Below are 23593 nucleotides of genomic sequence, written 5' to 3'. Positions count from 1 at the left end.
GAGCTCAGAATATAAAGACAGACAAAATACCGCTAAGCATTTCAATTGGTTTACTAATGTTTCTGCCAGCTCACACCCTTTTCTTAAATATCATTAAATATTGAAACCTGTTCATGACGTTTCAATATTTGATAATGATTCAAAAAAGATGTAATTTAAAGAAAGCTATTAAAACTTCAGGCCTCTTTGTGACTTGTAATCCACTGTGTTTATATGCAGATACAATGGATTTGCCCACAGATTTTGTTAGGAAAGGCATCAGCCAGTATAGTGTTGGGCAAGTGTCTACTGGTCAAGTGTATGGCAACACTTACCCAAAATGCCATACTGTGACACATAATTTGAAATTGTACAGTTGAGAAATGAACTTCTTAAGCTATACTTGTGTGTGTGTGTGTGTGGTGTGTGTGTGTGTGTGGTGTGTGTGTGTGTGTGTAGACATCAAACACCAGTTAAGGAGCTCAAGAACACAAAGACAGTTCCATGGATAGCTACTAACATAATCCTGCTAATCTAGGTAACAAAAAAGATTGTGCAACTACTAAAATAAAGAGCTATGGCCTCAGAATATTCTATTACAAAGCTGGATCATTGATCTATTGTGCTATAGTGATAGTCCCAGGTGACACACAACCCTCTACACATTAACACTGGAATGTCTGACGAGTTTCAAGAGCTGATACTTAAGTCCACCTTTAACATAGAGACAAACTATGAGCACAACATTATCAAACCACACATGGCACTTGAGAGAACTCGAATATCACCTGGTTTATGTTGCACTTCAGCAATAAATACACCCACTGTTCAATTTCTATGCTTCATCTTCATCAAAACAACAGACACCTTATAGACAAGATCAGAGCTAATCTCTAACTGCTGTTTTGAAAAGAAGTTCATATTTGATAGAAATGAGCCTGATGAAGGCATTGCATATTTGTTGCTTTTTATGAACATCTGATTGCTCTCTCTCTCTCTCTATCATCATCATCATCATCGTCGTTTAACGTCCGTTCTCCATGCTAGCATGGGTTGGACGGTTCGACCGGGGATCTGGGAAGCCAGAAGGCTGCACCAGGCTCCAGTCTAATCTGGCAGTGTTTCTACAGCTGGATGCCCTTCCTAACGCCAACCACTCCGTGAGTGTAGTGGGTGCTTTTTACGTGCCACCTGCACAGATATATATATATATATATATATATATTATATATATATATATATATATATATATAGGGAGAGTTTACGAAAAAACAAAAGACAAAGACAGGTGGTGTACAAACAAACAGAACGCTCAGGAATAGAAAAAAGTCTTTTGCATTTTGAACCTTCGCTCTTCTACAGAAAGGGACACAGAAAAAACAAGGAGAGAAAAAAATGATACATATATATATATATGATCATCATCATTGTCTTGTGTCATACACCTGCAGTGCATTGATGGCACTACACTGAAAGTCTTCTTGATTAAGTGCAAGTTCTCCTGCTGCCTTGCTACTCTTATCCAACTAGCTCTTGGTCCATTGTGTTCTTTGCCTGCCTCTTGATCTATTGCCTTCTACTCTGCCTTCCATCATAACGTTTTCCAAACCTCTGCTTCTTCGAATAGGGCCATAATAGACAAACTTTTGTTTTTAAAACTTACGAAGGGCATCCTGGCGTTAGAAAGGGCATTGGCATTAGGAAGGGCATTGGCATTAGGAAGGGCATCCTGGCGTTAGGAAGGGCATTGGCGTTAGGAAGGGCATCCTGGCGTTAGGAAGGGCATCCTTGGTGTTAGGAAGGGCATCCTTGGTGTTAGGAAGGGCATCCTTGGTGTTAGGAAGAGCATCCTGGCGTTAGGAAGGGCATCCAGCTGTAGAAACACTGCCAGATCAGACTGGAGCCTGGTGCAGCCTTCTGGCTTCCCAGATCCCCGGTCGAACCATCCAACCCATGCTAGCATGGAGAACAGACGTTAAACGATGATGATGATGATGATGTTTGAGGATTGTCGTTTTTCACATACTTGTAACATCCATTCAGTTGTCCTTGTAAGAAATCCATAACATTCTCCTATTATACACTCACATTTCGAATACTTTATGCTGTTTAGCGGCCATGCTTTGCAACCATAAATCACAATTGGCCAAGGGAGTACTTGCACTAGGCTTTTCTAAGTCTCTTCATTTAAGCTGTGCACACACACTCACACATACACACACACACACACTCACACACACACTCACACACACTCACTCACACACACACACACACACACACATCTCACCCACTACTTTACAATACAGGAACACTTGTGTTGTTGGTTTGTTTATCTATCCGGGTCAAGGGGCCAACTCGCATATTTATTTATTTGTTATTTATTTATTTTATTGTTTAAAATAAAATAAAAATGTTATCATCACTCCATTGATCTTTAGAGATTACAGGATGTGCCTCATGATGATAATGGCTCTTGGTGGTGGTGGTGGTGGTGGTGGTACTGGGACTGTAGTGGTCTTGTAATGTTGTTGGTGGGTTGGCGGTGGTATAAAACAAAAACAAAAAAAAAGAAACAGTTGGATGATAGAATTTAGCACAGCCACCTGTGTGTGTGTGTGTATGTTTGTGTGTTTGTATAATGTTTAGCTACATATGTTTATTCATGTGTTTGTGTGTGTGTGTGTGTGTGTGTGTTCATGTGTGTGTTTAGAGTTTATACAATAATCTGAGAAAGGTTATAACTCTGAATTAAGTAAATAAATGGAAACATTCAACTTATCTTGGTAAACTGTTCAGGGGTGGGGGAAGATTATATCACACCAAACAACACACACACATTTTTGTATGTGTGTATCTGTGTAAATGTATATTATGTGTGTTATATATATATATATATATATATATATATATATATATATATATGTAGGTATATTTATATTATACACAAAATGCATTACTTGTGTATATTTAATTATGAGTGTATAATGTATGTGTCTATTTGAATATATATGCTTACACACCCACCCACACACACACATATACATATATATATATATATGACGGGCTTCTTTCAGTTTCTGTCTACCAAATCCACTCACAATGCTTTAGTCAACCCAAGGTTATAGCAGAAGACACTTGCCCAAGGTGCCACACAGTGGGACTGAACCCAGAACCATGTTGTTGGTAAGCAAGCTACTTACGGCAGTGGATGTGTGGTAAGTAGCTTGGGCAAGTGTCTTCTACTATAGCCATAGGACGACCAAATTCTTGTGAGTGGATTTGGTAGACGGAAACTGAAAGAAGCCTGTTGTATATGTGTGTGTGTGTGTGTGTGTGTGTGTGTGTTTGTGTGTATGTGTCCCCAACAGTGCTTGACAACCAATGCTGGTGTGTTTATGTCCCTATGACTTAGCAGTTCGGCAAAAGAGACTGATAGAATAAGTACTAGGCTTATAAAGAATAAGTCCTGGGGTCAATTTGCTCGACAAAAGGCGGTGCTCCAGCATAGTTGCAGTCAAAATGACTGAAACAAGTAAAAGAATATATATATATATATATATATATATATATATCTAGAGAGAGAACACACACATAACATACATTTACACAGATACATGCAAACAAAAATGTGTGTGTGTGTGTGTTGTTGTTCAGTGTGATATAATCTTCCCCGCCTTTAACAGTTTACCAAGATAAGTTGAATGTTTCCATTTATTTACTTAATTCAAAGTTATATATATATATATATATATAATATACACACACACACAGTGTACCTCAGTTTCTGAACAACTCTGATCGCAAGTAAATCGTGCTTTATATATATATATATATATATATACATACACACAGATATAGATAGATATATAAAGCACGATTTATTCATGAACAGAGGCGTTCGTAAACCAAGGTACTACTGTATTAAGTGAATATTAGGAAGACAGGAGATTAAAGTACGATTTATTCGTGATCAGAGTTGTTCGAAAATCGAGGTTCTACTGCATATATATATATATATATATTATATATGTATGTATATAGATATATATATAAAGAGATTTATAGATAGATATATATAAAGCATGATTATATATATATATAAAGAGATTTATAGATAGATATATATAAAGCATGATTTATATATATATAAATAGTAAAATAGTCCCCCAAAACCATATGAGGGTTTTTCTTTCATGGTAAATATTGCAGTATTTGTTTGTTCTAACACATCAACTTTTCAGTGGGAATAAATATTACCTTTTGTTATTAATACTGCTTCTGTTGCCCTCCTTATTTCGTTAGGAAAGGCATCCAGCTGTAGAAACCATGCCAAAACAGACATGGAACCCGAACAGCTCCTGTCAAACTGTCCAACCCATGCCAGCATGGAAAATGGATGTTAAATGATGATAAATGATGATGATTATATGTACACATACACACAAATATACACAGGGAGGTGCTGAAAAGTTCCTGATTTTAAGGGTATTGCAAAAGGCTCAGTTAGAGGCCCAACCTTCTGAGTTTTTTTTACAGGGCTTAGAAAAACTGAAGGACCTCTGCAATCAGTGTGTGAATCTGAGAGGGGAATATGTTCGATAAAATCATAATTAACTGATCCTCCTCTATTTTCTTTTATCTAAAGCCAGGAACTTTTCAACATCCCCTTGTGTTTGTGTGTGTGGGGGTGAAGGTTGTATACTATACGCTGTGCATATATGATGGTCTATATATATTATATATAACTTGTGTATGTGTGTGTATATAAAAGCACTTGCCTAATGATTATTGCTGAGAATAATGCTATCCTTGAAAGGTCGGCAGAGGTTATGAACAATTTGTGCATTGGATCTCCAACCAGGTCCTTTGCGATACCCTTAAAGCCGGGAACTTTTCAACACCCCCTCGTATATATATCTATATACGTTTCCCCTTTGCCTTACCCTTGTCATTCCCTGGTTGTGTTGTTAGCTGAGAAACATGACATTATTTTCCCTATAGAATATGAAAACCTGCAAGCTCCATGAAATGTGTACATGGCCATTAACAAACCATTTGTTCACACTTTCCCAGGCTCATATTTACATGTACGGTCTTTTCATACTCTGTTATTCAAATTTCAGTTTGTTGGCTCAACATAATTTTCGTTCAAAAAACTGTTTGCAATACAACTTCTTCTTTGAGCATACTAATAATGTATACTCTCCCAATACTTAAACATGTGTAGTCTACCCATAATTTGTTATTCCACAAATTTATTGAACGGGCTCCCTGTTAGTTATACATGTGTACAATCAGCTTGTAATTTGCTGATCTAATTTCAGCTCCTTCTGTGAGATGAATTTCATTCAGAAAACTGTTCTGTTCCTGAATTTGTTTAAGAGGACCGTTTATATGGGTACCTCACTCAGGATTTGTGGGTATGAGTGTATGTGTGTGTGTGTGTAGATGCACACTGTATAATCTGGGTAATAGCAGGTTGTGCAATCACTGAAAAACTCACAAAGATTTAGTAACTTAACTAAATCTTTCAAGGCAGTGCTCCAGTATGGCTGCAGTCCTATCACTGAAACAACTAAGACAAAAGAGTAAACTATATATATATATATATATATATATATATATGTACACACAAGGCGGCGAGCTGGCAGAAACGTTTGCCCGCCGGGCGAAATGCGTAGCCGTATTTCGTCTGCCGTTACGTTCTGAGTTCAAATTCCGCCGAGGTCGACTTTACCTTTCATCCTTTCGGGGTTGATAAATTAAGTACCAGTTACGCACTGGGGTTGATGTAATCGACTTAATCCGTTTGTCTGTCCCCTCTATGTTTAGCCCCTTGTGGGTAGTAAAAAAAAAATATATATATATGTACACACTCACATACTTACACACACACGCAAATAATTAATGAGTGATCTGCAATATTGTATATAAAAACTGCTAAGGACAGGCTCTTGGTGAGGTCAAACTCAATATGTATAATGACAGGGGAAAATTTCCAATGGACATGAAGTAGGTTAAGAAGATTCCAACACTTTAAATGTTGGAGGGGTCCTTTAGAGAATCCAAAACCTAATGAATCCTATAGTAAATGATCTTGACCCATCTCCTGTTAGTCATGCTGAGTGACCTGAGAAGCATCTGGAAGCAGGGCCACTTTTTGAATGATCCCAGATCATTAAACTTAGATGTAATAGAGCCACCTCTAGAATCAGAGTTTCTGAGCAGCATGCAATGATTACAGGATTTATATCTCTTGCTATATTGAGCCAGATTGAGTGGTGTGGCAGTGTTGTTCCAGAAAGGTCTGGCTCTCCAGTAAAAACACTCTTTTATGGACCTGATTGGTCAGTCAGTAATCTTAGTGATGTGTGGCAGTAAATGTGATGCATTGTAGCTGGTTACTGCCTATCCTTTGAAAGAGGCTTGTTCCTAGAAACATCTCATCTATATCGGTGGTAGTTGGAGACTGGAATAGAATCCTAAATGCACACTGAGATTCTATGGGAGTTTCTGATAGATGAGGCATATGTAAAAGTTTTTGGCTTTGCTCAAATGTTTTCTGAAAGGTTTTAAATGGATCAAATGTGCAGATGTAAATTGCAGTGGATCTTTTGGATATATTTCAGATTGAATTTTTATCTGGGGATTGTGCAGGATGCCAACAACTGAAAGTGGTTAACCATACAGATTATAAGTTTGGTATCTGTACAGTAATCATTGACAGGTTGCCTAGAAAAGATTCCAATAACCGGAAGTTGAATAAACCAGTAAATGACTGGTGAGAGACAGCATCAACAAGAGGCAATAGGTCACCGTAAGAGGAAAATTATGATAGGATCCACTAGAACTGGCACTAAACAACAATAGATTAGAGAAGGGGTTTGTAAGTAGTCTTGAAGAGGCTGTTAGGTAAAGCATTTGTATATAATGTGCCAGCAGTGAAGTATGTCTCAAGCTATTTCATTTCTTTTTTTTCTTTTCAAAATGCAAATTCATGCATTGTCTATACTTTGTTGCATACATTTTGACATGGTGGAACAAATGACCTACCAGAACAATGGTAGGTCATTAATCCTAATGTTGTAAGGTAGTGAAGGTGATGATTTGAGGTTGGTTCCTCTTCATTGTTTGAGAGTGACCAAACGGGCCCATGTAGCAGAGACACAGTGTGGCAACATAGCCACATTCCGGTCTTTGTGCTAGCCCATTTCCAATATGTATATATGGTTCTTCAGTAGAGCTTCACTGAACAATTCTTGGAGGAATGATGAACTGGAAGCAATGTAACTTGATGCCAACAATTCTGGTCTTCTGTGACTCTTGGCAGATGATGCTAAATTTTGCTGTGAAAAGCTGGTTTTAGCAGCTGAAATAATCAAGTATTTTGATTGGCTATCCAAGGGGTAAATTGCAGGGATTGGATTGTGTTCTGTATGAGTTTTTTTTTCTTTTTTTGTTACATGTTGGATTGTGGCTTCTTGCATCTTTCTGCAGCTCATCTCTTTGACTGAGCTGGGGTTAAATGTGGGTCACTCTGGCATCTGGAATGTTACCAAGTGCTCATACAAGTATTATATAAAGGGTTAGTGAAAGGTATGGATGACGATGGCCTGTGGACAGTTTTAGACATCATCAAGGACAGTATAGAGGACTTTTCAGTCTGTGCACAGTGTCCAAAAGTCATTGGGTCTGGTGGTGCCACTGGGGTAGGGTGTTACCAAGTTAAGATAAACTCAAGACTATTGGTTCTGAATTGGGATCCATATAAGGTTTTGTTGTTAAAAGTTATGTGCAATAAATTTCTTTTCTGCAGTATATAAAATACTTTAACAATTTTTTTAATACAATTCCTAATGATATTTAATTATGAAAATATATATGATTTTTTTGTAAGGGTTTACCCGAATAAAAGAGGAATCAAAAGAGTCCATAGAAAAAAGATGGTTGAGAGCCCCTGTTTTAGTTACGGTAGTGCCATTAATTGAGTTTGACCAAGATGTGTGCAAAGCACATACAGAAAAAACTCATACAGAACACAATCCAATCCCTGCAATTTACCCCTTGGATAGCCAATCAAAATATTTGATTATTTTAGCTGCTAAAACCAGCTTTTCACAGCAAAATTTAGCATCTACTGTCTCATGGTGGTTAGTGTTGAAGACTGGTTATATGTAGGACAGATCCAGCTATCAGCTGAGACCTGAAACAATCCCTCCCCAACCACCTGCCCTCCTTTGGTTGGGGAAAAGTGGGGCAGTTAGTGTGATGAAGGACTTTTGGGATATTTGAGGACAGACATTGTTATCTACTTCAAATTCCTCTTGAAAAGTAGGGCAATAGTGTGATGGGAAGTGCTGCTTCCCAGTAAATTTGTTGAAAGGTGTGTGGGAATGGTGAGTTTGGAGTGGCTGAATGGCTTCCGTCTACATCTTCACTTTTAATTTCTTAGTAATGAGAAAGTCTCTCGGCTTAGTGTTGAAAAATAAAAAGTTTAAGGATTTGTAGGGTATCCTAGTTTTTATTATATATTCATATTGCATACATCTTTCTTTTCATTTGATGTAAAATTCTCCACTTACTGTAAAGTATAGAAGCCATCTTAATATGGCTAACCACAAAGGGGAGGAGGTGTTATTAAGATGGCTTCTATACTTTACATTATCGAGCGATTACTGTTTACATCTCATTCTGAGATTTAATAATGTCTCCACTTACTCTTTTCCGTAACTGATTTTTGTAATATATCCCCTTTGCTCCCCTTGTACCAGATAAATCTATTATTATTATTATTATATTATTATTATTATTAACCCATTAGCATTTAAACCGGCCATATCCGGCCAAAAGTATTCTGCCTGTTTTATGTTCAAACTGGCCAGATCTGGTCTCTCACACCAACCCTACAATATTGTTTTAAAAATTAACAGCTACCTCATCAAAATCTTATAACTACAAGATAATGCATGATTAATTCAAAACAATGTAAATGAAGAAGCATTAATTTTGGCAGAATAATGCGAACACTAAAGGGTTAAGGTGGTAAGCTGGCAGAATCATTAGCATGCTGGGTGAAATGCTTAGCAGTATTTTGTCTGTCTTCGTGTTGTGAGTTCAAATTCTGTTGAGGTCGACTTTACGTTTCATCCTTTCAGAGTTGATAAATTAAGTACCAGTGAAATACTGGGGGGTTGATGTAATCAACTCATGTCCTCACCCCAAATGGTTGCCCTTGTGGCAAAATTTGAAACCATTATTATTATTATTATTATTGTTGAAGGTGGTGAGCTGGCAGAACGGTTAGCATGCCAAGCAAAATGCTCAGCAGCATTTCATCTTTCTTTACATTCTGAGTTCAAATTCCACCAAGGTCAACTTTGCTCTGGGGTCAATGAAATTGGCTTTCTCCTTGGCAGTAAGTGGGACATATTAGAATGTGAGTCAGAGTAATTAGGTAATAAAAAAAGAAAAAAATTGAGAGAATTCACCTTATTGACACCTGCAGTTGTAGGTATATCCACTCCTCAATCTATTATCTGATTATTCTTCTACCATCAGCTTAGTTCTATCTATATACCTCTTTATATATGTGTGTGTGTGTGTGTGTGTGTGTGTGTGTGTGTGTGTGTGTGTGTGTGCATATATATATATATATACTTTACTTTTATATATATATATATTATATATATATATATATATATATATATATATATATATATACTCTTATTCTTTTATTGGTTTCACTCATTTGACTATGGCTGTGCTGGAGCACCACCTTTAGTCAAATGAACCAGCCCCAAGATTTATTCTTCATAAGCCTAATACTTATGCTATCAATCCTTTTTACTGAACTGCTAAGTTACAGAGACATAGATGCACCAACATCAGTTGTCAGGTGATGTTGGGGGGGACAAACACAGACACACAAACATATACACACACATACACACACACACACATTTTTATATATATATGACGGGCTTCTTTCAGTTTCTGTCTACCAAATCTACTCACAAGGCTTTGGTCAGCCCGAGGCTATAGTAGAAGACACTTGCCTGAGGTGCCGTACAATGGAACTGAACCTGGGACTATGAGGTTGAGAAACAAGCTTCTTACCACACAACCACATATATATATTCACACACACACACACACCCACAAAGTGCATTTAACCCTTTAGTATTCAGATTACTCTATCAAATATAATGCTTATTTAATCATGTTTTGAAATTAATTGCTTATTCTTTCATAACTTTGATATTTTGATGATGTGATTGATTATTTTTAGAATGACATCATAGGGTAGGCATGAGAAGTCAGATCTGGCCAGATTGAACATGAAACAGGTAGAATATTCTGGCCAAAGGGTTTTAAGTCCATGGTAGTGTGTCTCCCTTACTCTCCCCCACTCATTATGTTTGTATAGTTTTCTTCTTCTTTCCTATATCCATTCACCTTCTTGTACCTTGAGGGTATCCTCTGTCACTGTATCACCACCATCATATTCCTTTCTCCAGCTAAGATAGCCATGTAGTGCCTCCACAGCAAGAAACTAATTCCAGTTCCACTATCATAGTCCCATCTCTAGCATCAAACCCACCTCTTTTAAAACAACCCCCCCCCACTCAATTGAGGGAGGTCTTATTTTATCTAGCAAGTTACTTGGTGATCTAACTAGTACCCGTGCCTTGAAAGAAGAAAGGAAAAAAGGCTCCTTGCATGCTCTGTAAAATGGTTTGCATTAGGAAGGGCCCCCAGCTGTAGAAACCATGTCGAAGCAGATATTGGAGCTCAGCATAGTTTTTTGGCTTTTTGGTTTCTGTTGAGAACTGTCCAACCCATGTCAGCATGGAAAGTGGACATGAAATGACGATGGTGAATCCATTTCCAAATAAACCCAGTCATTTCGTGTGTGTGAGTGTGTGTGTCTGTGTGTATATGTATGTGTGTATATATATATATATATATTGAAAGCATGTTTGACAATATTAATGTATTTATGAAATAGATATATTTGTGTGTGTCTATATGTGCATATATATATATATATGCATGTGTGTGCATGCGTCAGTGTGTGTATATATGTATTTATATACATATATGCAAATGCATATGTTTTATATATATTATGCGCAGTTAATATGTAACAAAATATGCTGTCAAGACATCCCAGCACTATTTTGGTCTGTCCACAGAATGTCGTTACAAACTGCCCAACTCCTTCCCTTCTGCCCTTCTCCTTCCCTTCCACACTTCTTCGTTTCTTCACCCCTCCCTCTTAAACATACCCCTCCACCCCAATATTATGGGTTTTTAAGACTACCTTGTAATATATGAGCATTACAGTGACAGCTAATGATGATGGTGGTAGCTATGGTGGTGGTGGTGGTAGTAGATGTTTTGTCAGAATTTAATGTCAAATGATTTAATGTTTGCAAGTTGGAGACCTAACATGTCTTGGTCTTGATTGGACCAGTCAATCATCATTATTAGGGGTAGCAGGGTGTTAGGCCTACCTTAATTTTGGTCATAAGTTGTTGGGTGGAATCAGTTTCTGGACCATACTTAACACTTTGTTCATAGGATTTAGGGTCGATGGAACCAATTGCTGGATCATACATAATCCTTGCTATTAGGGGTGTCAGGGTGTTAGGCCTACCTTAATTTTGGTCATAAGTTGTTGGGTGGAATCAGTTTCTGGACCATACTTAACACTTTGTTCATAGGATTTAGGGTCGATGGAACCAATTGCTGGATCATACATAATCCTTGCTATTAGGGGTGTCAGGGTGTTAGTTGTAGCTAATTTTGATTTTTAACCCTTTAGCTTTTAAACTGGCAATATCCAGCCTAAACATTCTACAAGTTCTATGTTCAAACTGGCCAGATTCAGCCTCTCACACCTATCCTACAATGTTATTCTAAAAATAAATAATCACATCACTAAAATCTTGAAGCTAAAAGATAATGTATAATAATTCAGTGGTTGTGTGGTAAGAAGCTTGCTTCCCAAGCACATAGTTCTGGGTTCAGTCCCACTGCATGGCACCTTGGGCAAGTGTCTTCTACCAAAACTGTGCGAGTGGATTTGGTAAATGGAAACTGAAAGAAGCCTATCATATATATATTATTAATATTATTTATAAATTGCTTATAATTTTTATTCCGTGCTGACTACCTGATAATAATCACTAACGTGATTTCTATCCTTATTTTATGAATATACGGCCGTGTGGTAAGTTGCTTGCTTACCAACCACATGCTTCCAGGTTCAGTCCCACTGTGTGGCACCTTGGGCAAGTGTCTTCTACTATAGCTTTTGGGCCAACCAAAGCCTTGTGAGTGGATTTGGTTGATGGAAACTGAAAGAAGCCTGTTGTATGTATATATATATATATATATATATATATATACATATATATATATAAATCAAATTTCCTTGTAAGTTTGGAGTTATACTCCCTTATATTATTATTATTATTATTATTATTAAGCTGATCTGCCAACTTTAGTTATTCCAAACTAAAGGAGACAGCTGTGACAACATTTTGAACAGCCCCTAGTAAACATTACTTGTCACATCTGACTAGTTTGTTGACAATTTGGCAACTTGCTATGCAGTAAAGTTTTGTGTTAAACTGAGCTAAAGGAACTTATGGAAAGCTCCAGATTGGTTATGGTCTACCTTGTATGAGTCAAGCGTCTGTTTCTTACTGGTACAAGAGACCAGGGAAAGCAAGTCTACCGGGAAGCTCATGATGATCCCTATTTTCAACAGCAAGGGCATCATCTACATCCATTGGGTTCCCCCAGGCCAGGCAGTCAACAAAGAGAACTCTGTCGAGGTTTTGAGGGAGTTCAGGAAGAGATTTCATCGCAAAGGGCCAGAGCTTTTCCACCCCACCAGCACAATGCCCCAATTCACAGTTCCATCCTGGTAACCAACTGGTGACAAAGATGGACACCAAAGCTGTCCCTCACCGTCCTTGCAGTCCAGACACTGCTTTCTGGGATTTTGGGTTATTTTTCCAAGCTAAAGGAGACAATGAAGAAGGGTCTTGGACACCATCACTCTGGAGGACTTCCATGGGGGCCTTCACAAAATGGCTGGAGCATTACAACAAATGCATTTGAAGTCAGAAGATCATCATACTTTGAAGGAGATTAGAGTTTTGTGTCTCTTCTGAAAAAATCTCCAAACTTCTGGAATGCACCATGTAACTCTAAATTGTGCCAATCTATCACTGACCTTGGGAGGCAGTAATATTTCTACCTTAGAACTAATGAATTAGCTGTAATTGGCTAATTTATAACCAACATTTCATTTTGTTATTCAACTGCTGTCATCATGTGTGTGTGTGGGGGGTCCCCAATTGTTTGTGTGTGTTACTGTTAGTTGGTTGTCCATGTGTGTGTGTGTGTATGTGTGTATCCATTTCCCAAATACAATCATGCTGTATTTTACTACAATGTATTTATAAGTATCCTCTCTGGGCTTGAACTCTAGAGTCATCAACAATAGTCGTCTTGCTGTTTTATGTATATATGTTTCTCTCTCTCTCTCTCTCTCTCTCTCTCTATATATATATTATATATATATATATATATATTTTTAAATGTGACCTCGTGTGTACTGTTGACGATTTTTTTCCTCTGTCTTCCCTTCTCTGGATCTTTCCTTCTCCTATGTTTCCAACGAAGAGCTCCGCTCGAAACGTTAAACCCTCCTTCTTTCCTTCTTTCCTGAGCGTCCAATAATACTATATTTGTTCCACGTTGTTGTGTTTTCTTGTTTGGATTAACTATATATATATATATATATTATATATATATATATATATATAATCATCATTGTTTTGATGTCCACTTTTCTGTCCTTGTCTGGTTTGGACAGAGTTTATTTAAAACAGATTTTCTATGACTAGATGTCCTTCCTGTCACCCACACCTACTTGTTTCCAAGCTAGATAATAGATCCCTATCACCAGACATGCTCTTTCACAGAATATTGGAAATGAAGGACACTTACTTGTTTGACAATGACACTCATTCACAACTACCATATCATGATGACACACACACACACAATAGGCTTCTTTCTGTTTCCATCTACCAAATCCATTCACAAGGCTTTTGTTGGCACGAGACTATAGGAGAGGACACTTGTCCAGGGTGACGCCGTGTGTTTGGGAAGCGAACTTCTTCACCACACACTCGTGCTTGTGCCTATCAGGCATACGCACACACACACACACACACACATCACATCGCACCATATGCACATCACATCATACCGTACCACACCCACACCACATCACACTGCACCATGCATATCACATCATGCTGCATCACACCGCATCACATACATCACCTCATATCACACACGCCACATCGCACCACACACGTCACATCGCACCACACAGTGTATATATATATATATAGTGAAGAAACAAAAGAAGGGCACTCAACACATTTGAGTTACGTGTAGAGACCAAAGGAGTTTGGTTCACATTCTGTAGCTAGCACTTAGTTTCAAAGTGTGATGCTTATCCTCAGCCATTAAAAATTTAATGGCTGAGGATAAGCACCACACTTATATACTCACGTATGTCTAGATCTGGGATTATTTATTGTTTCAAAGAAACTGTAAAGAATTCTTAACAAAATATGAAAAAAATAAATCACAGAAAAGATAAATCGAGTACACATCCATGTTTTCAATATAACACAGACAAACAAACAAATGTATGTATTTCTCGTATTATGCTGTATCATCTTTAAAACGAAGTGGGTAAAAGAGAGTGGGAGAGGCACATTGGATTAACGTTGTCTTGAATGCATTGTTTGAAAATAAATACGGGATGATTATGACTGAAATCTCTAATTGTAGGCACAGCTGTGGTTCCCAATGCCATGGTTCTGGATTCAGTCCCACTGTTTGGCACTTTGGGCAAGTGTCTTCTCCTATAGCCACAGATTGACCAGAGCCTTGTGAGTGGATTTGGTAGATGGAAACTGAAAGAAGCCCATTGTGTGTTTGTGTTTGTGTTTGGAGGGGTGGTGTGTCATTTGTGTTTCTCTCCCATCACTGCTTGATAACTGGTGTTGGTTTATTTTGGAAAAAGAGACTGATAGATACCAGACTACTCTGCCAGTCTCTCATAGGATTACTCACTTTTGCTAGCTGAGTAAGACTGACTGGAGCTATGTGAGATGAAGTGTTTTACTCAAGAACACAACACATTGCCCAACATCCTAACCACTTAACCATGTGCCTCCATTTTGTCTACTGCGCTGACAATGTACTAACTGTCCACTTACTGCTTTAACCCTTTCGTTACTGTATTTATTTTGAGATGCTCTGTGTTTTTTTCAATTACTTTAAATATAACAAAGAATTTAGTAAAATAACTTAGTTACCGTTAAGCTAGTGTTAGGAACATAAATTGTGACTAAGGTTTGGTGGAAGATTTTAATTCAAAACTTATGAAAACAAGACATTTGTACTACAGAGCCAGAGCCGGTTTCAGCCGGGTTGGTAACGAAAGGGTTAATAATAAGAATTTCTTTCTACTGTAAGCACAGGGCCTAAAATTTCGAGGGAGGAGTCTAGTTGATTACATTTACCCCAGTATTCGACTGGTACTAATTTTATGAATTCTGAAAGGATGCAAAGCTAAGTTGGCCTTGTTGAAATTTGAACTCAGAAAGTAAAGACAGCCGAAATGCTGCCAAACATTTTGCTCAGCCTGCTAACGATTTCACCCGCTTGTCGCTACTACAACAACAACAATAATAATAATAATCCTTTCTACTAAAGGCACAAGACTGGAAATTTGGGTGTGGAGGGGACTAGCGAATTACAGTCAACCCCAGTGTTTCACTGGTATTTAATTTATTGATCTCAAAAGGATGAAAGGCAAAGTAGGCCTCAGTGAAATTTGAACTCAAAACATAGTGACAGGTGAAATACTGCCAAGTATTCCTGTCCAGTTCACTAACAATTCTACCAGTTCATCATCATCATCATCGTCATAATAATAATAATCCTTTCTACTAAAGGCACAAAGCCTGAAATTTTGGGAAGGGGATTAATTGATTACATTGACCCAGTGTTTCACTGGTACTTAATTTATTGACCTCGAGAAGGTGAAAGGCAAATTTGACCTCGGCAGAATTTGAACTTGGAACATAAGGACAGATGAACTGCCGCTAAGCATTTCACCTGGCATGCTAACGATTCTGCCTGTTCACCACCTTAATAACAACAACAATAATAATAATAATAATAATGGGGAATAAATACTAAATAATAATTTCTAACATATACAAAGCCTGCAATTTAGTGTAGGGTTAGTTGATACCATTGACTGATCCCAAAATCACATGGTTGTAAAATGAGTTTGTCAACCACACAGCCATGCCTGTACACACACACACACACATGCACGCACATACACATGCACACACATAATGTCATTAAGTGTATTTATACATAAATGCAATAAATGTCAATTGGGCAGTTTATTTACTATAAATAATGTAAAAAAATGATTGGTTGAGACAGTTGACACCTCTCACTTGCAATGCCTTGTGTCACATGTTAACAAAACTTTTTTGTCTTTTTCTTTTCACTCTGTGAACTTTACATGTAATCGGGGAGGAGTGCAGGGAGTGGGGGTGAAATACTGATTTAATAATCAGGAATGTAATGTTGGGGGATGCAATAATAATAATAATATTAATAATAATAATAATAATAATATTCCTTTCTACTATAGGACAAGGTCTGAAGTGTTAGGGGAGGGGGGTTTAGCTGATTTCATTGACCCCAGTGCATAACTGGTACTTATTTCATCAAACCCAAAAGGATGAAAGGTAAAGCCAACCTTGGCAGCATTTGAATTCATTCTAATGATTCTGCCAGCTCACCACCTTAATTATCATCATCATCATCATTGTTTAGCGTCCGCTTTCCATGCTGGCATGGGTTGGATGATTTGACTGAGGACTGGCGAGCCAGATGGCTGCATCAGCAAGGTCATGCGCTTTTAATCCTTATATGAACTCACCATGTCACGCACATATGGTTGTGATTCATGTGCCTGGTGTACCCTTATCAGACAGATAGTGATGAGTATATTGGGCTTCATATATTTGTGCCCCAGTGCCACTTTGATGGCATGCACTGCTCTCTCACTCAATAATAATAATAATAATAATAATAGTAGTAGTAGTAGTAGTAGTAGTAGTAGTAGTAGTAGTAGTAGTAGTAGTAATTATTATTATTATTATTGTAATGTTTTCAAGTTTTGGTACAAGGCCAGCAATTTAGAGTTGATTACAGCAACCCCAGTACTTGACTGATAGTTTATTTTATCGACCCTAGAGGGATGAGAGGCAGAGTTGATCTTAGCAGGATTTGAACTCAGAACATGAAGAGCCATAGAATAATAAATGCTATAAGTCACTAGTTTCTAATTTGGGCAGCAATTTTGAGGGGAGGGAATAACTCTACATGATTGGCCCCAAGTACTTGACTCATACCTTCCTTACTTTGCCAGCCTTAAGACCTGAACAAGCCAACTTTGGACTTGGAACATAGAATTGGGCAACCAAATTCTGGAAGACATTTGTTCAGATGTTCAAGCACTGCTACATAATAAGAATGATTTGGGGACTAATTAAAACTTTTTTCTTTTACATGTTTCAAGCATTAGACTGTGGCCATGCTGGGGCACCACCGTGAGGAATTTTTAGTTGAATGAATCGACCCTAGTTCTTTTTTTGTTTTGAGCCTGATACTTATTCTATCGGTCTCTCTTGCTGAACCGTTAAGTTACGGGAATGTAAACACACCAACACTTGTCAAGTGGTGGTGGTAGACAAACACAGATACAAAGACACACACACACATGGGCTTCTTTCAGTTTCTGTCTACCAAATCCATTCACAAGGCTTTGGTCAGCCTGAGACTATAGTAGAAGACACTTGCCCAAGGTACCATGCAATGGGATTGAACCCAGAACCATGTGGTTGGGAATCAAAATGATGACATATTTATGTATGTGAATGTTAAAATGCTAGTTGCTATTCATTACTGGGGAACAACTTCCTCCTTTCAGCTAGATGTGATTTATTAGGGTATGGATATTTTGAGGACACCTGCTGTTTTGACATTGTTCTGTCTCCTCAGTCAAAGCTACACCAGCCTAATGAATTTTAACAAGAGTTTTTGGCTGCTGTTTATAAATTCAGTAAACAAATTTACTATAGATACTTATTTCTTTATTACCCACGGCTAAACACAGAGGGGACAAACAAGGACAGACATAGGTATTAAGTCGATTACATTGACCCCAGTGCGTAACTGGTGCTTAATTTATCACCCCGAAAGGATGAAAGGCAAAGTCACTCCACCTCTTAGGAAGAAATAAACAGATGAGTGTAGCTTGAATACCTCTAATTATGGGTCAGTTCAAACAGGGCTGAGTCAAGGCTAAAGAATAATGCTGACAATTTTTTTGTTGGGCAAGATGGGGTGGGGTTGGCATGCAATATATATATTTAGATCCACATAAATCGACACACATTTGGGTACATACATACACACATATGCACACATACATTTGGTGGTGGTGGTAGGGCACACAAACATATTTGTGCAAAGACACACACACACACACACACACAGTTGTTGTTTGTGGCGGTGGGAAGACATGCAAATTTCGACACACACACATTGCTCTTCCTTATTTGATTCCTTTCTTTTTGTAGCAAATTTGCATCATCACAACCAATTACCAACCATCATCATCATCGTCATCACTACTACTATTTAACAAAATGATTTTAAAATAAACTGAGATTTTTTTTTGTTATTATTTTATTAATTTTTCATCCTCTTTCATTTTTGTAGCATTTCCGTCATGTGACCCAAACCCTTGCCAGAATGGTGCGAAATGTCACTCTCCGCACAACCATAATGGAGAAAGTTATTGCCAGTAAGTACACTATTTCCTCACCTCCTCCTCCTCATCTCCCCCACCCCCGTTTTCTTTTGTTGTTGTTGTTGTTGTTAATTCTATTGTTTGGCACTATTAGGAAATTGGAGGGCAGGATGGTGGCGGCAGTGGTGGTGGTTCCGGAGTTGAACTGAGCTGAGCCTTTCTGGATAAGCATTGACACTGTAGTAGTAGTAGTAGTAGTAGTAGTAGTAGTAGTAGTAGTAGTAGTAGTAATAGTAGTAGTAGTAGTGGATCCGTTGATGTTGTCATCACATCTATCATCATTACTGACGGCATCGCTGTTATCATCATCACCGTCATCACCAATATCACCATCACTATCATTATTGTCATCATCACTGTTATTATTATCGTGGTGTTGTTGTTGTAGTAGTAGTTGTTGTTGTTGCAGTTGTAGTAGTTTCAACATACTTTTTTTTTCTCATGCTTGTGAGAGTCTACTTCACATTTTCTCCCTCCAGTCTCTCGTCGAAGGGGAAGAGAAAGTGTGATGGTTGATTGGATAATTTGTTAGTTTGCACCACCACCACCAGTTGACAGGAGGATATGAGTTCAAAATTTGTTGCAGAACAGACATGATGGCATTTTTTTGTTGTTTTGCTTTCTTTTTTTTTCTCTAGATTTCTGGGAACTGGCATATATTTACCATTTCCATAATCAGTAAAAAAACAAAACAAAACAAAACAAAAAAAAAATGTTACTACAAGAAATTATCTGGGAATGTTATTTGTGATAGACTGGTGTCATATCCAGGGGAATAATGATCTCTCATCACAATGTCTCTGTGATGGTACTCTATATTCTAGATCCCACTGGCTGTTATTAAGTGCTACTGAATCACCAGGGAATGTTATTGTTATGGTGGACTGTGGTCTTATCCAGGGAGAGAATGATCTCTCATCATAGTATCTCTCTGCTGCTATTCACTATATTCTATATTATTATCTCTGTTCAACCTGGCTGTCAGTGGTTTCTACCATAGTGATTACTATCTGGGGGAATGTTGCCTGTGATAGACTGGTGTTTATCCCGGAGAGACGGTTTACCTCACATCACAATATCTCTACAATGGTATACTATTTTCTACATCAACTCAGTGGTGGTGCTGGTGCTGGTAGCACAAATATAAGGGTAGTGGGAGTGGAGGTGCTTGCTTGAAAGAAAATGGTCACCCGAAATAAGAAGAATTTGAAGGAATTGGTTGCCAAGAAAACTTCTCAATTGCCTGATAGTTATGTTTCATGGCTCTGCCCCTTAGTGTAGCTAGGGAGGGGTTGGTAGGGACGGTCTGCCCCAGGAGGCACTTTTGGGTCTGCTGTTGGCAATATGTGCTTTCTGCGGGGTCCAAATGGAAGGTCCACCCCAGGTGGCACACACTAGCTACACTAGTGGCCCTGTCCCACATTGGGGGAATATAAGCACACACACACACACGTATTCTCCTCATGCAGCATTTTATACTCTTTTCCCCTCTTTTTCTACACACTGACTCAGACTGTGACAACCCATTCAGGCCATACCAGTATGAGGAAACAAGACGCTATATGATGATGATGATGATGATGATTAGCAAAAATATATACATGCTTGTGTACACAAATGTGCATTCTCTTAAATACTTTTAAAGAGTGTATATTATGTGTTCTCTCTCACATACACACTCTTTACCTGTACATCCTCACACATATATACTTGCATCCAAACAATTTCTCGTCACACGCGCACACACAATCTACCTGTGTTTCCTCAAGAAAATACTCTTACATACAGCCAATCTCTCTCTTTCCCTCATACACACACACACATGCACACTCACACAGGCATACTCACACATACCCTCACTTGGACACCCTCATACATATACTTTCACATGCAGGTAATCTCCTTCAGGTACACATTCCCTTACCTGTACACCCTCCCCACATACAGTCACACCCACGTATGCACTCACTAACTCTCTCCCCCTCCACACTACAAGGCTCTGAATACAATCAATACACAGGGTGGGATAGGGGTGAGTTGAGGGCAGCAGGGAGAACAGTTATTATATTATTAACTGTTTGTTTCCTCCCCTCTCCACCGCCATACTCCTGGCCCTGGGTGCCACTAATTGTTTGCTCTGTACGGTGGTAGTGGTGGTCAGGGTTGGGTGGGAGGACCTTAATGTAAATTTGAACTATTGATTAGATTGAGGTCCCTAAATACATAACTATTGATGACTATGTGTGTGTGTGTGTGTGTGTGTGTGTACAGCAAGAAGTTTATCTTTCCCATCACATACTGCTATAATCATGAACACTATCCATATGACCACCACCATCACAAGTTATTTCAAAAGAAAGGGTTCTTTCCTAAACCTTAAACTTTCTGTCTCCCATACAGCAAATCAAACATTTTAAATGTCTTTGTCCTCCTCTGAACTCTTATTGCTTGCTCTCATAAAGTAAGCTTAAAAACAGACATTCCAGCCTTGACCATCCCAACTTTTTGTGCCCCTCCCCTTATTCTAAAGAGAGAGAAAAAACATCACCATCATCATCATTGTTTTAACATCCAGTTTTCCATGCCTGCATGAGTTGGACGGAGTTTATTGATGGAGACTTTCTATGTCTGTGGCCAGAGAACTCTTACCTGTCGCCAACCTTCACCTGTTTCCAAGCAAGATATTTCCTTCCCTGTGGCTGGAATATATTTTCACAAATATCAAACAAAACAACACCGTTATTATAATGGTGACCCTTGTTTACAACTGATGTACATACACAAATACATATATATATGATGGGCTTCTTTCAGTTTCCATCCACCAAATCCACATGCAAGACTTTCATAACCCTTTAGCATTCAGATTAATTTGTCAAATGTAATGTTTATCAACATTTTAAAAGAATTAATCATGAAGTTTCTTGTAACTTCAACATTTTGAAGATGTGATTGTTTATTTATAGAATGAGATTTTAGGGTAGGTGTGAGAGGTTGGATCTGGCCAGTTTCAACATAAAACAGGTAAAACATTTGGGCCAGATACGGTTTGTTTAAATGCTAAAAGATTAACCTAAAGCTATTGTAGAAAACTCTTGCCCAAGGTACCACGCTGTGGGACTGAACCCAGAACCATGTGATTGACTGAGAAGCCAACTTCTTAATCGCACAATCACTCCTGTGTCTAGTAAAATGTAACACTTTGAGGGGGATCTTCATTGTTATTTCTTACCCAGGTCAAATGACTGCATAAAAGTACCTCCACCCCAACCACCCATCTTTCCATTGCTCAGTCACCTCTTCCTAACAGTTAAGATTACATGTCAATTCCCTAAAGTTGGGTGGATTGTTTGTTTAACTCAATTTATTATATTATCATGACTCCTGAAACATGAGTTTTTCTAATCCCTGCTGCTGTCCCCAACCTCCAATCCCCACCCCACCACCTCTGACTCAGGACTAAAACCAAAAGCAGCCTTTCATTTAGAAAATAAAATAGAAGTGGAGAAGAAACATTGTAGATAATAGAGGCTTTGTTGTTGTTGTTGTTGTTCTAAAGTTGACAATCTGTTGTGGTGGGAATGAAGTTTTATACAAACTTGATTCTGCAGGGCTTTTGTTAAATGTCTGCTTCTTCTTTGTCTGCCTTCCTATCTTCATAACAATAATAATAATAATAATCCTTTCTGCAATCAGCACAAGGCCTGAAATTTGTGGGGAAGGGACTAGTGGATTACATTTCTCTGGTGCTTAACCTATTGACCCTGAAAGGATGAAAGGCAAAGTCAACCTCCACAGAATTTGAACTCAGAACATAGTGACGGGTGAAATGCTGCTAAGCCAATGATTCTGCCAGCTTAATAATAATAATAATAATGATAATGGTTTTAAATTTTGGTACTGAGTCAGTAGTTTTTGAGAGGAATGGGAGGTCGGTTACATCAACCCCAGTACTTGGACAGTATTTATTTTATTGACCTTGAAAGGGTGAAAGGTTAAGTTGACTGTGGTGAAATTTGAACTCAGAATGTAAAGAGTTTATAATTTACTTTTCTGCTGTTTCACATTCATTACACACACACACACACACACACACTTGAGGTGGTGCTGAAAATTTCCTGGTTTTGGGTAAAAGAAAAATACAGGAGGATCAGATAATTGTGATTTTATTCAGCATATTCCCCTCTCAGATTCACACACTTATTGCAGCGGTCCTTCAGTTTTTCAAAGACCTGTAAAAGAACGCTGAAAGTTGGGCCTTCAGCCAGGCCTTTCACAATACCCTCAAAGCTAGGAACTTTTCAGCACTTCTGCATGCGTGTGTGTGTAAAGTAGAAGCAGCACTAATGTTAAAAACATTATCGACCACATATACTTAACACACATACTAAGGGGATGATAGGGAATGCTCTATCAAAGCACCAGGCCTCATGGACGGGTGAGACAACCCACCTCTAATCCAATCCAGGAGTGATGGACATCGATGATTTGCCATTTTTGTGGCTTATCAACATTACATGCACAAACAAGAATGGAGATGATTTATATCGCCAGTCTATGACGCCTGTGCAGGTATGCCCCAGCATGGCCACAGTCTAATGACTG

At 38.3% G+C, this 23593-nt stretch overlaps 1 protein-coding gene across 1 annotated transcript in view; it reads left to right on the top strand.

The window, feature by feature from the left end:
- LOC115222834 (neurogenic locus notch homolog protein 1-like) overlaps window positions 1-23593 on the top strand; it is a 165314-nt gene that overhangs the window by 29450 nt on the left and 112271 nt on the right. Inside the window, exon 2 of the mRNA XM_029793162.2 lies at window positions 18898-18982. Coding sequence (XP_029649022.1) covers window positions 18898-18982 — 85 coding nt within the window. The remainder of the gene's footprint in view (window positions 1-18897; window positions 18983-23593) is intronic.

This window comes from Octopus sinensis, linkage group LG21 (genome assembly GCF_006345805.1).
Source record: "Octopus sinensis linkage group LG21, ASM634580v1, whole genome shotgun sequence".
Lineage (NCBI taxonomy): Eukaryota > Metazoa > Mollusca > Cephalopoda > Octopoda > Octopodidae > Octopus > Octopus sinensis.
The sequence above is the reverse complement of the archived record's forward strand: the minus strand, read 5'-3'. Positions and strand labels throughout refer to the sequence as shown.